Genomic DNA, 23630 nt, shown 5'->3' on the forward strand with positions numbered 1-23630 from the left:
GGAGCAATGTTCACATCATGGGAGGTGTATACGGCATCTTTCATATCTGGGTTGGCAGGGGAATTGGCCGCTCTCTTGCTTGCCTTATTCCATATGGAAAGTTTTTTTAACTGACTTGAACTATAATGTGCTCCCACGGTCACACTGTTATGTTTTATGCATTGGAAGTTTCTGTTTTTCTGTTGTCATGCCCCAATTTAGCAGGATTTAAGGGGGGTGTGTGTAACATAGTTAAATAGAGTTGAAGTTAAATCCCGCTAAATGGGACATTGGCGCCACCTACTGTCGAAAAAGTCACCCTGTAATAGTCACAAAGGGCAAGGGATTCTGGGTAATCCTCAGAATAATGGAGGATTCCTGCGAGGTAAGGAATGCGCAAATGTCGTGGGGAGGAAAAATCATATCGCAGGCTGTTAAAGTAATACAGTCTGACCCGATTATTTTTGTTGTTTATACATCATTTGTTGCGGGTCATTTCTCCAGTCTTTATGTTGAACTGAGTGCACCTTTATGTGAGATTTCTTTATTGGGAGGAGAGGAAACAAAATGGGAGCATAGTTAGCTAACTCTGTTGTTGCTTTCCCGTTTAGATTTTGTGCTGATTGCCCACGACATTAAAAAGAGAGCATTCTAACCATTGCCTTTTTGTTGTGAATGCAGGTATGTGACTGTGCCACACTGTTTAGAGAATTTACATTGTTTCATGTACAGCTTTAAAATATATTTCTATATTCCTTTCATTTGGGAAATTTAACATGTAATGTTAATGGTGTTGAAGTTTTTCTATTTTGGTTGTATAAATTTACCACTATACGATCACACTGCAAGTGGAAATGTAATCCTCAGAATAATGGAGGATTCCTGCGAGATTTTGTGCTGATTGCCCACGACATTAAAAAGAGAGCATTCTAACCATTGCCTTTTTGTTGTGAATGCAGACCAGAGAAGACACTACACAGAGGTCACACTGGCACAGCACGGACTCGATCACTTCCTGTTATTAAGTCTGGCTGAGTGTCGGAGGTGAAGGGTGAGAGGTGGAGGACAGACGTAGTGTTGACAGGGAGGAGGGGAGGAAGAGCGAGAGAGAGGCTCTGCCTTATGTGTGTGAGACGGAGGCAGTGATAGCAGGATTTACAGAGGAATGACTGGAATTTCCTGAGCTGGTGATGAAGGCTCGCTGATTCAGAATGAGTGTTACAGGATTTCATATCTGGCCTCTCTGATTATCTGATCGTTTTGCACATAATGAGCATCTGAATCACTTACATGAGCAAAACTAAACCTCTGAAAATAGAATCCACGTGTTGTGTGATGAAAGTTGTGTGCACTCTGGAGTCACAGGGGGTTGTGAAATCTGGGACCACTACAGCCTTCTTCTGCCAGGACTTCTGCACAGCAGCCATATTATTGGTCAGATAACATATTGTCGCTTATATTGGAGCTTTATATTGTCTACCTTACAACACAGAGCGCCTTGAGGTGACTGTGAATAATTGCAGTAAAAATGCTCCAAAGGCTTCAGCAGCTACAGCCGCCTGTGTCACCATCAGTGTTGGTCAAGTTACTTGAAAAAAGTAATCAGTAACTAATTACTGATTACTCCCCCAAAAAAGTAATCCCATTACTTTACTGATTACTTATTTTCAAAAGTAATTAATTACTTAGTTACTTTTTAAAAACAGGATTTACAACCTGAAGAGGTGATAAAGCGATAGATCTTTCAGCCCAATTCTACTTTTTCTACATAATCCATCATACAAAATGTAATCAAATGGAAAAGTCTCTTTTTAAAACTTGTTTTATTAGTTTTAATCTTTTAACTTTATGCATCAAGCAAAAATTTAATTATATGCAACATTCTCTGACTGGAAGAAATTAGTTTAACATTTAAACCTATTTTCTGCACATTCCAGCACATAAAATAAAATATTTTGTGTTTACACTCAGTCTTTCAAATAGATGCAAGTAAAACACAGCAGAAAATAAATAAAGTCAAAGACTCAGCGGTCCTGTTGCTCTATTTTCACCTGTAAAGCAGGAGTGGGGTAGGCGGAGGGTTACCCTGGTGCAGGTGTGCCGCGGTCAGTGGAAGAATCCGCGAGTTTCTCTGTGAGTTTCCCATTACGTCGTAGCTACTCGGTGCTTGCTTGGAAGTTTAGGGGTTTTTTTCGCTGTAAAAAGAAGTTTTCTTCCCACGCACAACGGACACTAACGTTTTTGTCACTTTTTATGGAATCAAACTCAAAGTAAGGTCAGTACTTCCAGACTTTAAACGCTGCACGCTCATACTCTCTCCTGCACTCGTTATATGATCCATTGTTGATCTGCACACAGCTGTTGTCACGAACGTCGCACTCGCTTACGTCACTGTCGTGAGACACTCTCGCAAAAAAATCACGGTTTTAGTAACGCAGTAACGCAGCGTTCCTACGGGAAAGTAACGGTAATCTAATTACCATTTTTGCAATAGTAATCCCTTACTTTACTCGTTACTTGAAAAAAGTAATCGGATTACAGTAACGCGTTACTGCCCATCTCTGGTCACCATCCATCTAACAACGCAAACTTTAAGCCTTAAAACCATTTAAACAGGTGAGTTATAAAAACATTTTCACCCCTTACAGTTTTTTGAAGGACAAACTTGTGTATAGAGACAATAACAGTGTTGGTATCAGGCTGTGAACATGCAAATCTTTGCTGTAAAGCTTTAACATTTTAACATGGAACTGACTCACTGCTAGAGCCTCTGGTGGACATTGGAGGAACTGCAGCTTTTGGGTGTATTTTTAAGCTGTGGAGGTTCGCCTTTGAGGAGCTTGGCTGCCCTGATGGTTGCAGACATCTCTTTGCTCAGAATATCTGGTGGAATCAAAAGGATTGGCTGGAGAGATCAGGAGGAGTTCCCAGGTGGGACTCGGATGTTACCTGAGCAAACTTCTGATAAGTCACCTGAACGCTGCTTCAGTAGAGGCTGGTCTTTCATAAAAAGCTGCTAACACGCTCGGGAGCACAAAGCTGCTTCCCCTGGATCTGGATGTAAGCAGCATCTGAAATCTTTTTTTTCTGAGTCCTCAAACTTTGTGATTGTTTCCAGATTTATATGAAAACACAGCAGGTTTTTGTTTTTATTCATGTGGACTTTTGTGACATTGAATGTCGTATAAAACAAGCAGCCAAACCATCAGAGTCAATGAACACTGACAGAATGATCACAAACTCATGTTTAGTCTTGGTCCCGCTCTTTTAATGACTCCTCTGTGTTTGGCCTGGACCTGAGTCCATGTGAGCTGTTGGCAGTAATGAGGATCACGTTCTCAGGCTCTCCAGCGGCTCGTTCGAGCCGTCAGAAACAACGCGGACGTGTTCCGCCTCCTGCATTGTTCCCCAAATCAGCCTGAGCTCCGTGAGGATCAGCTTACATGGCGGTGTGACCTGCCAAGCAATGCACAAAGAGCAAGCGCACAGAAACACACAGTCATACGCTCACCTACACTGCTCCCAACACAACAACATTAAAACGACATATTTGTTCTGCTGAAGTCGTTGTGAACCTCTCAAGTGTGTAACAACATGATTTGCTGGTATGTCTCACGGTCAGTCGCCAGCTTCCCTGTTCCTGTTCGGGATTCTTTGATGGTCCTGCTTCTCATTCACTTCCGACGTGTTGGCGTCACGTGATGCTGAACTGTGAGGCTGGATATTTCGCCTACCATCAAAGACTTAACACATAAGAAGATGCTTGGGGTCAACTAGAAATGGTTTGATCACACATGCTGGCTGGGGTTGCGTCAGCCAGTGAAGTCGCCTTTATTCCAGTACTCCTGCTGCTAACCAATCAAATCACAGTGTGGAAAAGTCCTGAGAGGGTGAGGTGTTTGAGCAAACCTGCATCAAAATGAAGAAGAAGGTGATCCCTGTGCCGAAGGTTCAGCGAAATGCTCGCCTACAGCAGCTGCGACGTGCATACTCACGGTTTTTCTCTATTTCAGAGATTTTCCTGAAGCCATGTGTAAGCGACTGCTGATGTTATAGAAAGATCCTGGCCTGACAGCGAGCTCTCCTGCAGACGGGAGGCTCTGATGTGTTTGACAGGCCGGAGGAGGAATGAGACGTTTGGGACTTTTCCATGCGGCTCGAGCTAAATCAGCTCCATGTGTGTTTGAAGGTACAGTAAATCCAGCGCGCTGCCCCCGGCTTCATTTTAGGGAGGGGGGGATAAATGTTAAGCTGGCTAAAAGCCCTTCAAGAGTCCCCGCCCTCGGGGGGGGGGACTTTATGTATGGAGTCAAAGTAATACGATTCCCTTTCTTTCTGTCCCGGCCTCACTGTTATATATGTGCAAACATGTTTCACAGTGTGGCAGCCCGGCTTCATGTGTCTCACATGTGATGCGTGCATGACCGTGAATATGACTGAATACCAATGCTTAGTTTTGCCACCTGATGCTGATTTAGTTCGAGTGTTTTGTATTTTTCTTCCGTTACGTTCGGCAACATTTTAGTCTCACTTTTGATCTTTTCATCTTTGAGGCTGCAGCCATCGTCATAGGCGTCGGTTTGACCCGAGAGTCGATGATTTAGTCTCATACCTTTTGTTTTTGCTCACACGCGGCTCCTGGTCACATATTTCAAAAGAAAGAACGTCAGAGAGTCGCGTTCAGGAAACCATCTGAGCCATCAGAAGAGGGAGACTGTGGTCATAAAGGGACGGACAGGGTCAGCATCGACAGGCTGACATTCTCTCCTCTGAGATGGTTGTGTGAGAAAGTCCCAGCAGATCAGCAGTTTCTGAAATACTCACCAACAGTCATGTCAAAGCCGCCCTAAATCACTTTGCTTCCTCATTCTGATGTTGAGTTTGAGCTTCATCTGTCTTCATCAGCTGTCACACAGAAAATGATGGACTCCACATCTGCAGCTCACTGAGAACTTTCTCTTCTGGTCAGCGCTGAAGCTGCTTCAGTTCCTCCAAAAAATGAAAATGTCAAAGAGAAAATACCAAATGCATCAAGTTAAAAGAACACAGAGTAAAACAAATGAAGGGAAATCCCAGTTTAGCACTTTGACACAAACTATTCTCCGTTAGCATAAATATGCACACCTTTCTGTGTGTTTTCTCACATCTAAAATAACTTTATTCTCAGAGGTTAGTTGGACTCAAAGATCCAACCCTTCATCCCTGGAACTGAAGAACGTCTCACAGTTAGCAGCCATCTCTAAAATCCTCTGGACGCTTGTTTGTGTCGTTATTTTCAGGCATCGTGTTAACCTACGATAAATTAATATCAGTGGTCAGTGAGATGTTTCCACAGGAGCTGCACGTTCAGCACCACACGTCCGAGGATGCTAAAGAGACGCCATCGTGAAAATGGAGACTCTGCTTTTTATTCAGCCTTTAAATGGCGAGTCTGTTATCAGACTGAACAGGCCAGACTTTGATATTTAAACGTAGCGATATTGTAACTTTGTGTTTTGTCTTAATTATCTTTGACTTATTCTGTTTAAAAGGAGCTCATTTCCATGCAGTAACACAGTTTGTGGAGCATTATCGTGAAACAGAGGAGGTCAGAGAACTCTCTCCCTCTCCTGTACAAATACCCGCCAGCACCAGGAGAAAATCCAGCGGCCGCAGACTTTCAGTCACATGTTTCAGACTTTTCCTGGTTTTTCCCCTTAAAGCAGCGAATTCCTCCAAACCGGGTCGGGCTGTGAGCGTGTCTGCGTGTTGGACAGTTTACAGTTTTTATGTCAGTTGAGGAAACGTAAAGGAAGCAGTTGGCATTTGAGGACGCATGCTTGCTCAGTGTCTTACGATGAATCGGGAGATTAATGAAGTTCTTGTGGAAATTAAACACGGAGCTGTGGAGCTTATACACCGGCTCCTGGTGCTATGGAAATAAAACTGATCTTTCAGTTACAATATGAAATATATAAAAAACACTCTGTCTGTGTTTTTGGCTGCTAAATAGAAAACCTTTCAAAAAATAAATGATGCAGTCTTTCAGCTGTTAAACGTGTGTCTTGGTGGGTTACTGTGGATTTTAAAAGGTTCAAATTAGAAAGGCTGACACAGAGCCTTCAGTTTTCAGGCCCCTCTTCTGTGGAACCAGCTTCCAGTTTGGATTCAGGAGACAGACACTATCTCTACTTTCAAGATTAGGCTTCAAACTTTCCTTTTTGCTAAAGCATATAGTTAGGGCTGGACCAGGTGACCCTGAATCCTCCCTTAGTTATGCTGCAATAGACGTAGGCTGCCGGGGATTCCCATGATGCATTGAGTTTTTCCTTTCCAGTCACCTTTCTCACTCACTATGTGTTAACAGACCTCTCTGCATTGAATCATATCTGTTATTAACCTCTGTCTCTCTTCCACAGCATGTCTTTATCCTGTCTTCCTTCTCTCACCCCAACCAATCACAGCAGATGGCCCCGCCCCTCCCTGAGCCTGGTTCTGCCGGAGGTTTCTTCCTGTTAAAAGGGAGTTTTTCCTTCCCACTGTCGCCAAAGTGCTTGCTCATAGGGGGTCACATGATTGTTGGGTTTTTCTCTGTATGTATTATTGTAGGGTCGACCTTACAGTATAAAGCGCCATGAGGCGACTGTTGTTGTGATTTGGCGCTGTGTAAATAAAGCTGAATTGAATTGAATTGAATTGAATTGAATTGACTGTGGGTGTCAGGATCAGAGGGAGGGCGAGGTTCTCAGGAGGGACTCGGTGTACAGCATTCTGGATGCTTCCTGGATGCTTCCTGGCTGTGGGGAGTTGGGCACGTCCCACTCCCAGGAGAACTGCAATGTTCTTAGGACCTGCTGGAAAGATCATGCGTCTCAGTTTACTAATGAAAGTAGATGCTAGTGACCTGAAAAAGAAGCTTGTCTTCCCAGAAGTGGTGATGGTGAGTAAACAGACTGAACAAAGTTCTGATTGACGAGGCCCGTGGAAGGATGACAGCCTCACATCCCACTGAGCCCACAGCAGCATCGCTGCACTCTGTGCTGCAGGAGATCGACTCGGAGCTCAAAGCTGCTGGAGGGAGAACCTCGGCAGCTGAGGCCAGCTCTGCACGCTCATCTTTGATGAGCGCTCGCATGTCTGATCTCCTGGACTCGACCCTGTAACAAGACAGAGCCTCTCTGAAGTTCTGCAGCACAGTGTCCTCAGACTGCCGTATGACTTTAATTATTAATAAACGTCTGTTATTCTGTTGGTCCACTCGTTGAAAAACTGGGCAATAATTCACAGCTCTGCTTCAAAACTTTATATCTGTGTTAGTAATAAATCATACTCTGTCCTGTGACACAAATAAGAACAGATGCTCACAGTAACACACACACACACACACACACACACACACACGCACACACACACACAGTGTATTTATAGCACAGCAGGCCTCGGTTTGATTCCTGGCAGTCTTCATCAAAATATTTACTTCTAATTAAGCTGCAGATTGAGGGGGGGGGGTGGAGGAGAGATCCAGGACCAGCCCGACCACAGACTGTTGAATAAAAGCAGCAGCGTTTTAGGGCAGCGTTCAAATCATTTCAGGTAATGGAGAGACAGAAGATTACAGACAAACAATCAGCGCTGAATTTATTCATTAACATGCTGCATCAGGGCTCAGACCACTAACAAAATCCTGTAAATCATGGTTGACGACGTGAACGCCGGCCCGTTTGTGGACGTGTCAGCTGTGTCAGGTGACCATGTTGGGGACAGCCTCCATCTATGACATCATACACATCCAAAAGCAGTCAAAGTGAGTGAGCTGAGCTTTTGTCTCTCAGCGTTCACTTTACTGCTCTCAGCTCATTATTATTTTAACATGAACAATCACCACCGGGAGAGGAAATAAAGAAAAACATTATAGGTCCTCTTTAACTGCCCTCATCATGCTAAACACAACCTGTATGTGTAAAATGCATCAATATTTACTGTGGAAAAATTAAAGTTAATCAAATTAAATAAAGGAAATTTGTATTCCCAGGCTCCTCCAGGCACAGTGATCACAGTCCTGATGGGATATTTTAACGTTAGCTGATTTCTTCTTCACACTGAAGCTGGAAAAAATGTAAACACTTTGCTGCTCATAAATATTACGCTCTGCTGATCCTCGTGCACATGTTTTTCTTCACCTGTGATCGTTTGTCCTTTTATTTCTTAGCTGTTTTAATTTATACATAGTTTTTGTTTTCAGGTCTCTCTAGAAAATAGATCTCGATCTCAAGGAGAAACTGCCATTTTTAATAACGTTTTTAACAATAATAATAATAAAATACAGTTACTGTGTAACAACCCTGCAGTATTTAAAGTTTGTATGGTGTATTTTAGTTTAGAACTGATTTCAGTTGTTTTGTTGAAACACTTTAAACCTTTAAAGAGTCAAAATATGAGTTAATCTAAACAATGATGCACTTTCAGTGATGCAGACCCACATCACATACCTAAAGACATGCCAGCATCTTTACATATTTATGTTGCTCATATTTATTTTCCGATCACTATAATTGAGATGAATTTTCAGCTCTGGGAACTTCGTTTGAACAAAGACAGAAGGAGTCTTGGTAAATAAATACGACGTACCACAGAGCCGACAGGAGCCGTTTCCCACAGATCTGGGCCTCAGTCGTCCCGAACGCACAGGCAGAAGCATGTGGAAGCATTTAGAGGTGGCAGCCCCAAATCACCGTGTCCTCCGTCACCCCAGAACACCACCCTGAGAGGGCTGTGAACCCGGGCAAAGAGGTCAGAGGTCAAAGACTCAGGATGGAGTCCAGGCCTCCCAGAAACAAACAGCCGCCAGCAAACCTGACGACCAGAGGGCAACACGGGAGAGAACAAGAGTGCGCTTCACCGGTCTGTGAGCGACTGCGTGAAGCTGGCTCGTCTCCATGGAGTCGGCTGTTGATTAATCAAAAGTCTTGTTTACAACTTTTATGATAAATGTATCAAATAATGTGAATAATTTAAAGGAAAAGCAGCAAAATTTTAATCTTGAGAAGTCGATCTGGCCGATCATCATTTACTGCTGCTCAACTTATGATGCTGCTTCTTGTGCCCACCAGGGTTACCGTGGGTAACGGGGACAGCATCACACTGACTTTGTGTTATGTGAAGGCTGTGTGCAGGCAGAAGTGGTAGGAGGAGGACCCAATGTGCAGACACTCGGAGGCAGAACATGAACTCAAAAGGGGCAACAAAACTAAGACTACAAAATACACTTACACAGCCAGCACACACAGCTAGATGAGGGTAGATCACAACACTGACTACTGAAACACAGGGCTTAAATACACAGAGGGAGCAATCAGGGAATGGGTAACAGGAGGGAAACACAGCTGGGGCAAATCAGGCCTAACGAGACAAAGGAAGCACAACCAGACACATTTACATGAGACACGGACTTTCAAAGTAAAACAGGAAACATAACACAGACTGAACTTACAGACACAGACTCACAGGCAGGCACTACAGAGGGGACAGAGACGTGAGACCAGGGCAGACAGACACAGAGATATAGCCGACAGGGGAGACAGCAACTAAGGATTACACAGAGACATAAACCATAAGACAGAACTCTAACAAAGAAACCAAAGACTAGAAACGATAAATAATATAATAAACTCAAAAACCTTGGGTCAACGACCCAGGCATCCTAACACTTTGTGTATATTTGTGGTCACTTTGTGGCAGCCTGCAGGTCTTTGTTGTTGTTTGATGTCTTTGTTTTTGGCATAGACTGTATAAAAAGATGGACGGCACACAAAAGCCTCAGCGTCAGCATTTTGACGCAGCTTTGACATTCAGACTGAGCGTCTTTGTGTTTGGGAGAGTCAGACACCGTGAACATTACAAGAAATGTCAGCAAAACATCAGATTTCCAGAAGCGCTTCCTAGAAAAGTATTTAATGTCACATCAACAAGGAAACAAATATCTAACATTTTGTAAAAGTGATGGTTATTTGCAGCTGCGCCTCTTTATTGGACTGCCTTGAATCTATATGCACATATAAATATACATAAATATATAAAATATGATATATGCAGATGTAAAGACTCTTTAAGGTGGTGGTGAGAGAAACTTCTCTGACCCCTGACCTTTCCTCAGTCCAACCACATGTCAAAACAGTGAATTAGCAGTCGTGTCAGACGTTCTCTAAACACCTAACAGTCCGAGTGTGACGTCATTATGAGGGTTCAAAGGTCAAGAATAATCATAACCTTTTGTCTTCCTGTTCCACAACGCGTGTCATCTGTTTCTCAGCTGCGCCTCATTCCTCTTTGTTTCCTCTCTCTTTAGCTCGGCTCTGGTAACAGAATCTGCCTCCCTCTTTTCATCGGTGACATTACAGGAACCCGATCTGACGTCCCGCATTCCTGCAAACAAAGACGGAGAGCGAGAGCGAGGGCAGGCAGTGAGGGATAACAAGCCAGTGGAAAGATTTCAGCCACATGAATCGAACGCATGGCGATAACAACGGTGGGAATTCAAGGAAACTCAGATTTCAGTACAGACTTCAGAGCTATATCAGTGTAACTGTGGGTGCAGATTATTGGGGGTGTAAGGAAGTGTGGATCCCCTGTTGTCCTCCTCAGTGCATCATGGGAAAACTAATTACATGTTTACACCAAACACTCGAGCTAGCATCGATGCAAAGCACAAACCAGCTCCTGTCCTCCGGCTCACAGTGGGATGTTGCACACTCTGCAAACTCCAAACAAAGGATGCCTGAGACATTGTTCTTTGGAACAGGATAATAAAACATGTTCAAGGCTGGAACCAGGCTGCAGATTATATTTAATTATGATTTTTCTAAACTTTTCTGATTCCTTTGTTCCAACAGTCACAGCCCGTTTACAGATCCAGTCCCCTGCAGGGAAACATCGCTGATTTATTAAAGCTCGGCTGCTGCACCTGCTGCATTATGATTCTTATGTAGGACTCGCAACAGTTTTCTTGTTAAACCAGTTTAATCTTGCACGCAGACAAGATAAAAGATGGCTGCAGCTGTCACAGGAATCTAAATGAACAGCCTCGTCGGCGGATGTTTTTTTCTCAGTATGTTTGCTTTCTAAATCAGTTTATTTGTGCAACGACTGATGAAAAACCAGCAGCAGTTACCCAAAGATGGGCGAGCCAGTCAAAGTGTTTATGCAGCTAGCTTCAACAGTTTGTCCCAGGCTCTGTGCGGCCCTCTACAGGCCCCGGACTGAGGCCAACAGCAGCAAAGAAAGATGTTTGCATAATGGAAAAGAGCTCAGCCCTCATCCAAAGACCTGAAAGAAGTTTTCAAGAGTTTGTTTCATATTTTTATCCTGATTGTTGAGCGAACTGGTTGTGAAACGCGTCCCGAGTAAACGCCAGATGTCCACATGTTTGGCAGAACGTCGATCAAATAAAGACTTGAAAAGGTCAAAAGGTTAGATCATCAGGTACGGGCACATACGCGACTGAATTAATCGTGAGCAGAGAACGTGACAGAGCGATCGCTCGAGATTCCTCTCGGGTGAAGTCGACTCTCTACGCTCTCAGTTTTACTCAGCTTTGGGAAATCAGCCAAAGAAAAAGTTCAGACCTGCAGGTGTGGTTAATCGAAGTGATTATATCAACGACTCTAGATTAAAGATGAAAGACTTTGTAACTGCTTCTTCTGTATTATTTTACATTTTTATGACTTGACGACATCCAAATGTCTCCTTCAGGATGTTATTTTTGCCAAAACTGAACAGAATCTAAAGTAAACATGAAGGAACTTTTTCAGTATTTGTTTCCAGCCTGCAGGGTGAGACCAGCAGTGAGTCGGTCCCCATGTTAACGCTTTACAGCAGAAATAAACATGTTTACAGCCTGATACACAGCTGTACGGGTGCAGAAGGCTTTTGTAACTGACCTCTTTAAATTGTATTCAAATCTCCATTTGGGGCGTGGCCTAATACAGGTATAACAGGTGGGTGTAACTTAGCACTTGACCCTCTCTGTTTCCAAAACCAACAGGCGAAAGTGTGATAGCCATGTCCATCTTTTATATACAGTGTATGCACAGCAGGACTGGGCTCTGCTGGACTCATACTGGTCGGGTTAGTGAATGTGCTGCTGCTGCCTTCAACCAGTGCAATATCATTTTATCCTTGTTAGCAGGATTGTGTTTGTGTGTATTTACACTTTTATACTTGCTATATTTATTATATCCTGTATGTTAGTCTGCTGAAACATAAGCTCTGCTCCAGTTTCACTGTACAGCGCCCAAGCACAGTGACAATGGAGGAATCTTTATCTTATCTTTATCTTTACACACACAAAGACAAAGGTGTGTGTGTCTTTCTACTATTCTGTTTTTGTACTTGTATCTTGGATGTTTGTGTACCTGCCAAATAACTGCAGTGAACTGCTCCATTTTGATGCTTAGTGCAGCCAGTTTGCGGTGTGCAGCACAGCTGGCACCAAAAGTTTCCGACTCAAAGTACGACTGCAAAATGTTCTTTAATTCAGCATCTTTCACTTTCAGCAGGGTCGGAGTACTTTCCCCTCCGTTCTCATAAATGAGATTCACTCTGAGCTGCTTCTGAAGAAGGATGTTTCTAGAAAGCAGCGGAGAGTATGAAGCGCGTCTTTGATGGTCTCTGTGTGGTTTTCACCTTTTTGCTGAGAAAAATTCCGCCTGCGCCGTTCGTGAGTTTATTTCTTTAAGTGCTGCAGCTACATCACAGAGGAAGACAAGATCCTGGCTGCTTCTGATCGGTGAGGTTTGACTTAGAGGATGTTTGCACGACGGTGGGCTTCTGTGTGGAGTTCCCCCTCGTTGTCTTAGTGAGAAAACCGGAGCAGCAGCCACAGACATCAGGCTGTCAGCGTTTACAGTCAGACTTCCTGTCTCTGCTCTGTGAAAACCCGCCGACTGTAACTGCTGCAGAGCAAACGCTGCTCTCATGTTTGAGGCTGTAAACTTTGAGAAACTAATGCAACAGGTGCAGAGTCACTGACGGGAAAAGTCACACACACACACACACACACCTGCACACACACACACACACCTACACACACACACACACACACACACACACAGACACACACCTGCACACACACACACACACACCTACACACACAGACACACACCTGCACACACACACACAGAGACACACACACACACAGACACACACCTGCGCACACACACAGAGACACACAGACACACACACAGAGACACACACACAGACACACACCTGCACACACACCCACACACACACACACACACACACACACACACACCTGCACACACACACACACACCTACACACACACACAGACACACACCTGCACACAGACACACACCTGCACACACACACACACACAGACACACACCTGCACACAGACACACACCTGCACACACACACACAGAGACACACACACACACACACCTGCACACACACACACACACACACCCTGCACACACACACAGAGACACACACACAGAGACACACACACAGACACACACCTGCACACACACACAGACACACACACACACAGAGACACACACAGACACACACCTGCACACACACACAGAGACACACACACACACACCTGCACACACACACAGAGACACACACACAGACACACACACACAGACACACACCTGCACACACACACACACACACACACACTACACACACAGACACACACCTCACACACACACAGACACACACACACACACACACACACAGACACACCTACACACACCCAGACACACACACACACACACACACACACACATGCACACACAGACACACACACAGACACACACACACACACACACACACACACACACACACACACACACACACACACCTACACACACAGACACACACCTACACACACACACACAGACACACACCTACACACACACACACACACACACACACCTACACACACACAGACACACACACACACACACACACACACACACACACACACACTGCACACACACACACACACACACACACACACACACACACACACAGACACACACAGACACACACACACACACACACAGACACACACACAGTGTTTAAATCACATTTTATTGGTTCTATGAAGCAAGAAACTTCAAAACACTTTTTAAATGTTTGTTAAAGACAAATGTCTGTATGTGTTTGAATAAATCACTAAACATTTTTTCATTTTTATTGTTCATACATTTGTAAATTTAATTTATGTTTTTTGTACTGAAAAAGCACTGACTGTATATGAAAGATGACCATCATGAGAAGAGGTTCATTTACCTTGTGGACAGACGATGGAGCTTCTTCTTCACAGACTGATTTAAGGACACGTACAGGAAGTCTATCATGCCACATACTTCTTTAAAATACTCTTATTGTTCCTTAACATTGCCGTCATGCTCACTGCGTCGCCTGTGTCGTGGGAGTAGCGAGCCAATTTTCATGTCACAACACGTGTCGCAGGACACAGTCTTTGTGGTGCAGCATCCAAGTGTGCGCCTTTCAAGTTCGTAACTTGGCGTGTTGCGCTGGGTTGAAGGCACGAAGGTACGATCATGTCATTTTTCCCACCATTTTAATGATGTTTCAGCTCAGGGCCATACAGTATCTGGCCTTCAAGCCTGCCGTCGTTAGCCGTTTCCGGGTCCAAACTCCGCTTCAGATCCCAAAGTCAAGCGAACACTGCAGCATCACTGAGAGTTAAAAACTGTCTAAATTCTTTCATCTTTAATAAAATGATCAGCGTTGCTGCTTTACCAGGTCTAACAATTAACTTTAACATCCAGACATCCATGAAAACAGGATTTATGATGTTTAACAGAGTTAGAAGTTAGCAGGAAGTTAGCTCGCTAGTTTCCACCTAAACATGATATAGCATGTTCTGACTGAGAGATTTCTGACAAAATTCAAACGTACAGCTCTGCTGTCACTTCCAACATAAATGAAAACATGAAGACATGCTATATAAATAAAATGGAATTGAGTTAGTGCTACGAGCTAACCATCACCAGACTCATGCAGTGTAGCAAAGTTACGGCTAGGTAGCTAACAGTAGCATGCTTGCTCAGGTTAATGCTACTGAAATTGTGTGGCTGGCTAGCTGAAGGACCATTAGACAGTGAAATGTGACTGATGAACAGAGGATGCTGCACACTCACTCAGCCAGCATTTACATTCAGTAATAATCTGCAGGGTCTCCCTGACGACCAGTCTTAACAGAAACAAAATTCAAAATTTGAAGTTGTGAAAATCATGAAAACACTGCGTCACGTTCTTACTAGAGTAGGTTTATATCTCATTCATCTCTGCATTTTATTTCACTTATCCCATTCAGGGTTGCAGGGGGGCTGGAGTCTGATCCTGCTGTTGAGAGGCAGGATACACCCTGGACAGGTCGCCAGGCTAACACAGAGAGACACACAATAACGCACAATTTAGAACAACAAATGAATCTAATTAATCTAATTTCTTATCACACTTGACTGAGATGCTGAGCACGGTGCACCAGAGATTTTATCATTTAAAAACAAATCATAGATAATTTATACAAAGATATACATAAACAGCATAAATGTGCTGTTTATATTTTCAAAACTATACTATGGTAACAACACACTTCCCAAATCATACTTGTTTACAAAACTGGTCTCACATTGTATTGATTTAAACCCAAAACTGGAACTTAAAACCATAACCTCACATCTGGAAAGTCTTTATTATCCTCATAAGTCAAGTTAGAAATAGATTTATTTTCCCAAACATTCCCATACAATCTGATTCCACACGAGTCGCCCCCTGCTGGCCTTTATAAGAATGCATGTTAGAGGCTTCATTTCCAGTTTGTACAGGCTGCTTGGGAGCTGGATGAAACCAGGTCTATACGATGTTTTATTTCTCGGTGTAATCTGAGAGAATGGAGGCTGTACAGTAGCTCTGAAAGTCGGTGAAGAGCTGCAGGTTTGGCAGTCGCAGTGTTTTCAGCCATTGGTTCATGTTGTTTACAGACTTTGCTGGTTTGTGGTCACAGCAGCTTTCAGCCTCGATCTTTGTTCCCCAAACCTCAGAGTCCGACTCGCACCACAAATTAGTCTCATTTCCAGACAGAAGTTTGTGTTCCCACCGGCTGGTTTTTAGAAAGGTGATCCTGCTTGAGTGAATGCACTTTGTTCCTTTTTTACCATGTTGATCATAACAACCTCTGTTTTTCCAAGTTACTCATATGCTAAGGATATTATTTATCCCTCTGGCGGTGAATTCCTGATTTAAAAACAAACAAACAAACCAACCACAAAAAAACAAAACAAAAACAAAACAAAACACTATCAGCCTGTGTTATTGCACGCTGTAAGTGACGACACGAGAGAGAAATCCACAGATTGTGAAATCACTGCAAACAGGCTGCCCTGAAAACAGCTGTGTTTTCCCCCCTTTTGTTTCCTTTGGTCCAAAACTGGTTTGATTGCTTTAGTTCACGATCCCTTTCATCCCCGGGCGCTGAACAAAAGATGACACACCCAGATGAATAATCCCAGGTCATGCAGAAAGTCAACTATGCAGTCCCAGAGACCAAACACGGAGCTGCGGTTCGGGCGGCGAAACCAAAGCAGAGGCTGCCTCTCAGTGGTCGCTTTCATTGATGCATTCAGAGAGTACAGATGCACATCTGCAGGCCTGTTGTTACCGAAACTCCGTTTACTTTACACATACTCTGCATAATAAAAACTGTTACTACAACAATGAAAGTACCAGATTGTGTTGTGGAGCTTTCTTTGCGGGTAAAAAGCAGCCATTGTCTAAACAAGAGCCTTGACCGTCCATCATAAAGCTGGAGCGCTGTGAAGCTTTAAATACACTCTGGCTCCCTGGAAGCAAATATAAAGAAATGAGGGTGAACACTTTTTCTATAAATAAAATAGTTTTATTTTGAAGAGTGACGTCAGCTCGCTGTCGGGAGCGTGACGTCAGCGGGTGCGTTGTTGCAGAGTCACTGCGACGGTTCGACTGTAAACAAGCCGAGGACAGAGAAACGTCTCGAACTGAGTCCGAACGTCTGCGCTGTTATCTCCGTTAGTTCATCACGGCTCGTATTCATCCGTGTCCGATTCCATGTAACCGTCCGTGCTCACTCTCCCCCCGAAGGAACAGATCTCGTTGTCCCGGAGAAAGAGTCGCTCAAAAACGTTCAGACCCTGAAGCTATCTTAGCTTAGCGTAGCTCTAGATAGCCTACCTGGCTAACCAACATCTGAGGGCCCGTTCAGAGGAAAAGCCCCTCTATGCCCTGGGCACCTCTCTCCCTTCACCGTGACTGGGATATCCTGAACCGTAAGTATGCCCCCCTGTATTTTAGAGGTGTTGCAAGATTTTAACAGCAGTTAATATGACCTCCAGTGCCGAACTAGCTAGTTAGCCTAGCAGCCTGCTAGCATTAGCGCAAAGGGTTTGAAAACACGCTCTTTACATGCAGAGATTTTCAGCGTTTCAGGCATTAACTAAGTCTAATTTTACTGCGAAAGCTCGACAGACGTGCATTAATCTCTCGGTGTCACGTTTCATTTCATTTATTCGGTTTATCTCAAGTAATGTGTTTTTATTGGCAGCGGCTCCGCTCGTCTTTAACTAGAGGCCTGCTAAACTCATTCACAGAACTCTGCGTGTCATTGTGGAGTGATCTCTGAGTTATTAGTTGTAATGTCTCAGTTAACGGTGGATAGCACTTATATTTCCTTCAGAAACGGAACCCCTGCTGCCGTGTTTTTTCCGAGTTTGCTGTCACGTTTATCACGTCTGCCGATCTGATTGGATTATCTATAGCCCAGCTGATCGATCAATAACATATCAACCATCTCAAAAGTTCAGTGTTTGTTTTATTGTTTATTTATAGTGTTTTATTGTTTATTTTAGAATTGATTTTAGCTCCTTGGATCAGCGAATATGGCCTTTATTTTTAATTGATTTTTTTCATTACTGGAGTAGTAGTTGGTAAATTTTTTTAGAAAGGCAGAAAATACCTTCTTATGACCACTTATGTCTGTCTGATATTTAATTTACTTGGAAATTAATAAAAAATGTTGACTCAGAAAACACAGAAATGCCTCTTTAAGGAGCTGAAATTATTTGTCTTTCTCATCTTCTGTGATGGTGGGTGAATATGTGTGTGTGTGTGTGTGTGTGTGTGTGTGTGTGTGTGTGTGTGTGTGTGATTTGATTAAAGACTAGTTCTAGTTAATTTTCTGATATTGTTTACTCATCCAGTGTTTTCATTATACTGACTCTTTGAACAGCTGCTCCCACTAAGCAGCATATTCTCAGCGCCGCTTGATAACAGATGTGACTTTTAATTAAAATTGGAATCTCTGTGAAGGAAACCGTGAGGCGCACTTACCTGTGTGGCTTCATCTGCAAAACACTGTGTGTTTCTGTTTTGTAGCTGGGTGGCTGGTCAGAGCGGCCTCCTCCCACCATGGAGGCAGGAGGGAAGGACTGTGAGGAGGAGACGCTGCAGATGGCGTTCAAGAAGCTGAGGGTTGATGCTGAGAGGTAAACACAGGCCAAAAAAAGTTTTTAATTTATTTTAAAATGATTTTTTTTAATTAAAGCCCCCACAGGCCACTTTATTAGGTTCACCTGTTTGACTCCTTGTCTATTTAGCGAATCACATGGCAGTAACTCTGCTTTCCTCTCTCCTTCCAGTTTGCCCGGAGCTGTGAGTGTTTCGGAGGCGGTAACTTCCAGAGCAACATCGCGAGCTTGTCTCGACTCAAGCGGAGCGAAGCCCAAACTCAGCTGCCCGAAAGACAACTGGCACAGGTAGGCTGATTCTCTGGGAGACGCTCGATCACAGGAACAGACAGTGTGGATACTTGTGTCCATCATTGTGAGCTTTTTTCCACTGAGTCAGAAAAGAAGAGGAGGCACGTTTCGTTCTATCAGTTCCATCCTAAACACAGCCTCAGGACTCAGACACTCTGGTTCGACTTTTCTTAACTGGTGGATGCTTTAACTGTTCTAATCCAGTGGAGTGTAATGGTTTTTATTCAGCGTCATTAGGAAAAAAACAGGCTAAACTGGTTATTTTAACTCTGAGCTGAGTCATAAAGTTTAAGTCAGGCATTGTTTGCTTGTTTAATAAATACGTGAACACGTGAGGAGGAGATCTAACCCTCGTGTTTAGTGTTTTGTTTTGTTTTTTGTTCTAAAAACAACCTGTGGAGGTTGTGAATGTTAAGATGTGGCAGTCTGTGGAGAAGTATTCATTCATGCCAGTGATATTCCAACACTGGTGACTTTTTGGTTTTTTACAGCAAAGAGTAAATGATTAAATGAAACTGACTAACAGAGCAGTAACCAGCTGCTTCTCCAGCTGGTGGCCTTTCTTCTGATGTGCAGCATCTGTGAGCTCGGCACAGTGGCACCGGCACTCCGCCTGCTGCAGGTTCTGGTTACAGTGGCCCTTGATCTCAGAGCAGATCCTCAGAACAGAACCAGGACTGCAGATGCTAGCTGTGATCCAGGCTGGTGGAGATAAAAGTCTGTCTGACATCAGGGGTTGGGTGGAATTGTAGCTCAGAGGTCAGCAAACATCTGGACTGAAAAATAAGAGCGAGGGTTTTTTCTAAGGTCAGACTTTGTGTTGTGTCTTAGGATTATTTCAGCTGCATTTTTGTGGTAATTGGTCTTTCAGGTGACGTCTCTTTTCTCGTTGAGTGTTTATTTTGGAGTTCTTCTTTGTGATATTTGATTTTCTCTCTCGTCCTTTTAGCTGCATGAGGAAAACTTCCAGAGGAGCGTCCAGAACACAGCGCCGTCGCAGGTCCAAGTCGCCCATCCTCCACCCACCGAAGTTCACCTACTGCAGCACCTCCGGAGCGTCTGCACTGTCGCCCCCTAGTGGTTGCCCGAAGCACCAGCGCCTGGCCGCGCCTGAGCCTGCCCCACCTCGTCCGGCAGCAGACGGACTAGCCGCCTCGCCCGTGGCCATCCCGGTCCCAAAAGAGCACTCCTCTCCAGGCTCACCCGGGCATGTCCCCACTCTGGTTTTTGGATCCTGTGCTGCTTATGAGACACATATTAGAAGCGTGGCTTCCCCACAGTCCTCACAAGAGATCCCCACTATCATCACCGCTACGTCCGGGCTGGCCGGAGGAAAGTCGAGTGAGGACAGCAGCCCGCAGAGCAGCGAAACCAGAACGGGAACATCCCCGAGATCCAGACCGGCAGAGGCTGCTGACTTCCGAGCTCTGTCCGAACTCCACAGTGGCAGGTCTGCCGAGGGTCCCCACGCCGCCTGTTCCTGTGCCCAGAGAAGCAGCTCAGAGTCTCAAGAGGACGGCAAGCAGGGGGTCGAGTGTCAGTGCCATCATCAAGAGTGGCACGGTGTGGAAGTCTACTCCTTCACGGGGCTCCGCAACGTCATATCAGAGTGTGAGAGGAGCCTGCCGAGCAGCGAGGAAGCATCCAGAACTCTCAGCTGTAACGCGGCAGCGGCGGCGTCTCCGGCGCTGTCGTCAGGCTCCCCTCGCTCCTGCTCAGAGCAGGCGCGCGCCTACGTGGATGACATCACAATAGAGGACCTTTCTGGCTACATGGAGTATTATTTATACATCCCCAAAAAGATGTCGCACATGGCCGAGATGATGTACACTTAGAGTCAGATTTATTATTACCACTATTATTATGTCAGATAAGGAAAATGATAAGACGGTAACAAGGGTATTTTTTTCTGTTGATGAGAGAAAAGTTGGCCTTGGAGGAAAGTAGGAAAGGTGCTTGTAGAAGGAAGAGTTAGGAATAAAAGTTTCATTTAAATGGACAAAGGTTGGCCACAACATTAGAACCACTCATAGGTGAGATCCACATGTTAAGTTGTGACGTTCTGTTAATCCACGTCTGTTATATTCCCACGCTCTGTTACAGCAGCAAAACAAAACAGCTCCTGGCCCGATCGAGGGTCTGTGGGAGCCCAATTCACAGAGGCCCCTGAGCCCATAGGAACCAGCCCCGGGGGCCACAGACTGCCGCTTCAAAGCTGGTCCAAGCACATCCTGCTAGCGCTCTGCTAGCGTTAACTTTAACCCACCTTTCTGGAGGTGGAGCCGGGGGGCTGGAGGCTTTTCCAGCTGACATAGGGCCAGAGGCAGGTCTGTCACAGGGCTAATGCACAGAGACAGGTTGCTGTTTTTCTCATGAAATTCTCATAAATTTGCATGAAGATTAAACGTTATTCTGAATAATTGTTATACATTCAGTATAAGTTTGGTTTAGTGGGTCAGTGACAGAGTGTCAGCCTGTAAACCCACAACCAGAGGTGCACGTGCACGGCTGCCCGCTGTGCCTGCAGTAGGGGAGGGTGTGACTTTTGAATGTTAGAAAAATCATTAAGTTATAAAAATTCAACTTTTTTTTTGTCTTTCTTTTTTCTTCGGGTGAGTGAAAGGACACATACCTACAAATGTAGAAAACAATTTGATACTAACTACAAGACGTTGAGATTAATGTGACAAAAATAATCCAGAAATGAGGCCCAGAGCCTTCGACTGCAGCTTCAAATGTGTTGAAGTGGATTATATTTGAATCCAACGTGTTTTGATAGCACACTCTCTCAGATTTGTTTAAAGATGCTTCGTATCCAGTAACTCTGATAACCAGAAGCTGTCGTATTTTGGAGCCTGACTGTCGGCAGGTGTGCAGACCGTGTCAGGCAGGCGGTTTTAATGTTGTGGCTGATGGCCACAGAATAGACTAACCCACGTTTAATGTTTCTGTTTGTCTTTCCGTGACTTTTACTAAATCTGACAGAAACTCGTCACAGCCAGCTGTTTCGCTTTAGTTTCGCCTTTCTCTTTGTTTGTGCCCTGTGGATCACTTTTCTTTCTTTGTTTGTTTTCGGTTTACAAATGAAGTTGCCAAAGCTCTTGGTGCTGGGTCTTGCAGAAGACAGGGACACGCAAACTTGTCATGCCAAGTGTGATTCTGTTTTTGGTGTTTGTGGCGACTTCAGGAGTCGCCCGTCTGGATTTAATTTCACTCAATAAAGAAGTAAAAAATGGAGAATTCGTCGTCTTCACTCATGTCAATGAAGCTAATCAGAGATTTTTCTAACATGCTCGCACAGAGTTTACAGGAAGTAATAAAATAATTTCAACACAAACCCTGAAGCCCCAGTCACAGTCACAGATGGCAGTTATCAACAACTGTCTCTTAAGCCATGCTCTCTGCTTTAGGCTCTGGGCGCACTCACAAAAAGGGGCGTTTCCCGTGTCTTGTGCACAAATTGATCCCCATGAGTGTCACCTGCTTTAGTGATAAGTTATGATAAAATGGTGTCTAAAATCTATAAAGAACATAATAAAAGTAACAGTAAATGCAACACTGCAGCAATATGACAAATTATTGTTCCATAAAAATGCTAAACGTGTGTTTTGGCACACTAAAACAATTTAACTCCAGCCTCACATTAGAGTTTAAGCTGGATCCATTTAAAAGTCCCACAGTCTAAAAACGCAAACGTGAAAAATGCTTCTGTCACAGATTCAAGGGAAATTTATCTGATTGAATAGATAGTCTGTGTGAGTAAACTATAAAAACATTCTATATTTCCTGCTTCACCAAAATAATACATGTAATCTCCAGTGACAGTGAGGCACAGTTTGAGCTGCTGTACAAATCAGTGAAAATGTGGCACTTCCAGCTGATTTTAAGATAAAAATGAACCTACCTCGCTCCAGACCAGGTGATGTATTACTGTGTTACCAAGGTGATATAGCCAGGTAAAAAGCCATGTTTATATCAGGAAGCTCTCAGAATACAGTCTCTGACTGTAAACAGTAAATCTCAAGTGTTCAAGTGTTCAAGGTTCTTTATTTGTCACATGCATAGTTATACAAGTATAACACACAGTGAAATGTAGCCTGAACTGAACTCTGAACTGTTGATGAATCCATTCACTTTTCATTTTTCTCTGACCTACCTGCAACCAAACCGCAGCTTTTGCACTACAATTTTGCCTCTGGCTAAAACTGGGTTGGGCCAGTATTTTGTTGTAGGAGAGATTACTTTCTATGCTTACCCGATTCTGCCCAACAAAAGAGTTTCATCATATTTTTAATCATCAAATAGAAGATGTAAACTGGGATTTAATATCACAGATACATCTGAGCCATGGAGGATGAAAAATGATATAAATAGACTAATAAATACTTGGATAAATGTCAAGACTAACAATGAAAATCTTAAATACAAACTTTCGTAATAAAAATGATGAAATCAAAATGTATCCCTATATTTCACCAGTTTCATTTTTGTCAGGCTGTTTTGAAATTAATTTATTTCCTAAAGTAAGATAACGGTATTGTGATTGTCCCTTTACACTAACAATGTCATTTTTATAAAGCTAGTTGTGTATTTATTCGTAAATGTGGCACTGTTTGTCCTCCATAACGGGCCACTAGTCGCCTTCCGCTGACATACATTATGGGAGCAGGGTGAGGGTGTGGACCAATCAGCCGGCGCCAACTGGACGCTGTCCCCGGAATGCTCTGTCTCCGTCCAATCAGAGACGAATGCGTGGAGGACTCCGGAACGAGTGGGACTTCTCGACCAATGAGGTGCTGGCGTAGCGTGACGTGGCGCCGGA

The 23630-nt window shown here is 43.9% G+C and overlaps 1 protein-coding gene across 1 annotated transcript; it reads left to right on the forward strand.

Moving 5' to 3' along the window:
- The first annotated feature begins 16958 nt into the window (after positions 1-16958).
- oser1 (oxidative stress responsive serine-rich 1) lies at positions 16959-22048 on the forward strand. The gene is made up of 4 exons (XM_040002302.1): positions 16959-17320; positions 18426-18535; positions 18689-18805; positions 19758-22048. The coding sequence occupies exons 2-4, from the start codon at positions 18459-18461 to the stop codon at positions 20641-20643; spliced, it is 1080 nt and encodes a 359-aa protein (XP_039858236.1). The 5' UTR covers positions 16959-17320; positions 18426-18458; the 3' UTR covers positions 20644-22048.
- Positions 22049-23630: the final 1582 nt, after the last annotated feature.

This window comes from Simochromis diagramma, unplaced genomic scaffold, assembly GCF_900408965.1.
Source record: "Simochromis diagramma unplaced genomic scaffold, fSimDia1.1 OVJJ01000438.1, whole genome shotgun sequence".
Lineage (NCBI taxonomy): Eukaryota > Metazoa > Chordata > Actinopteri > Cichliformes > Cichlidae > Simochromis > Simochromis diagramma.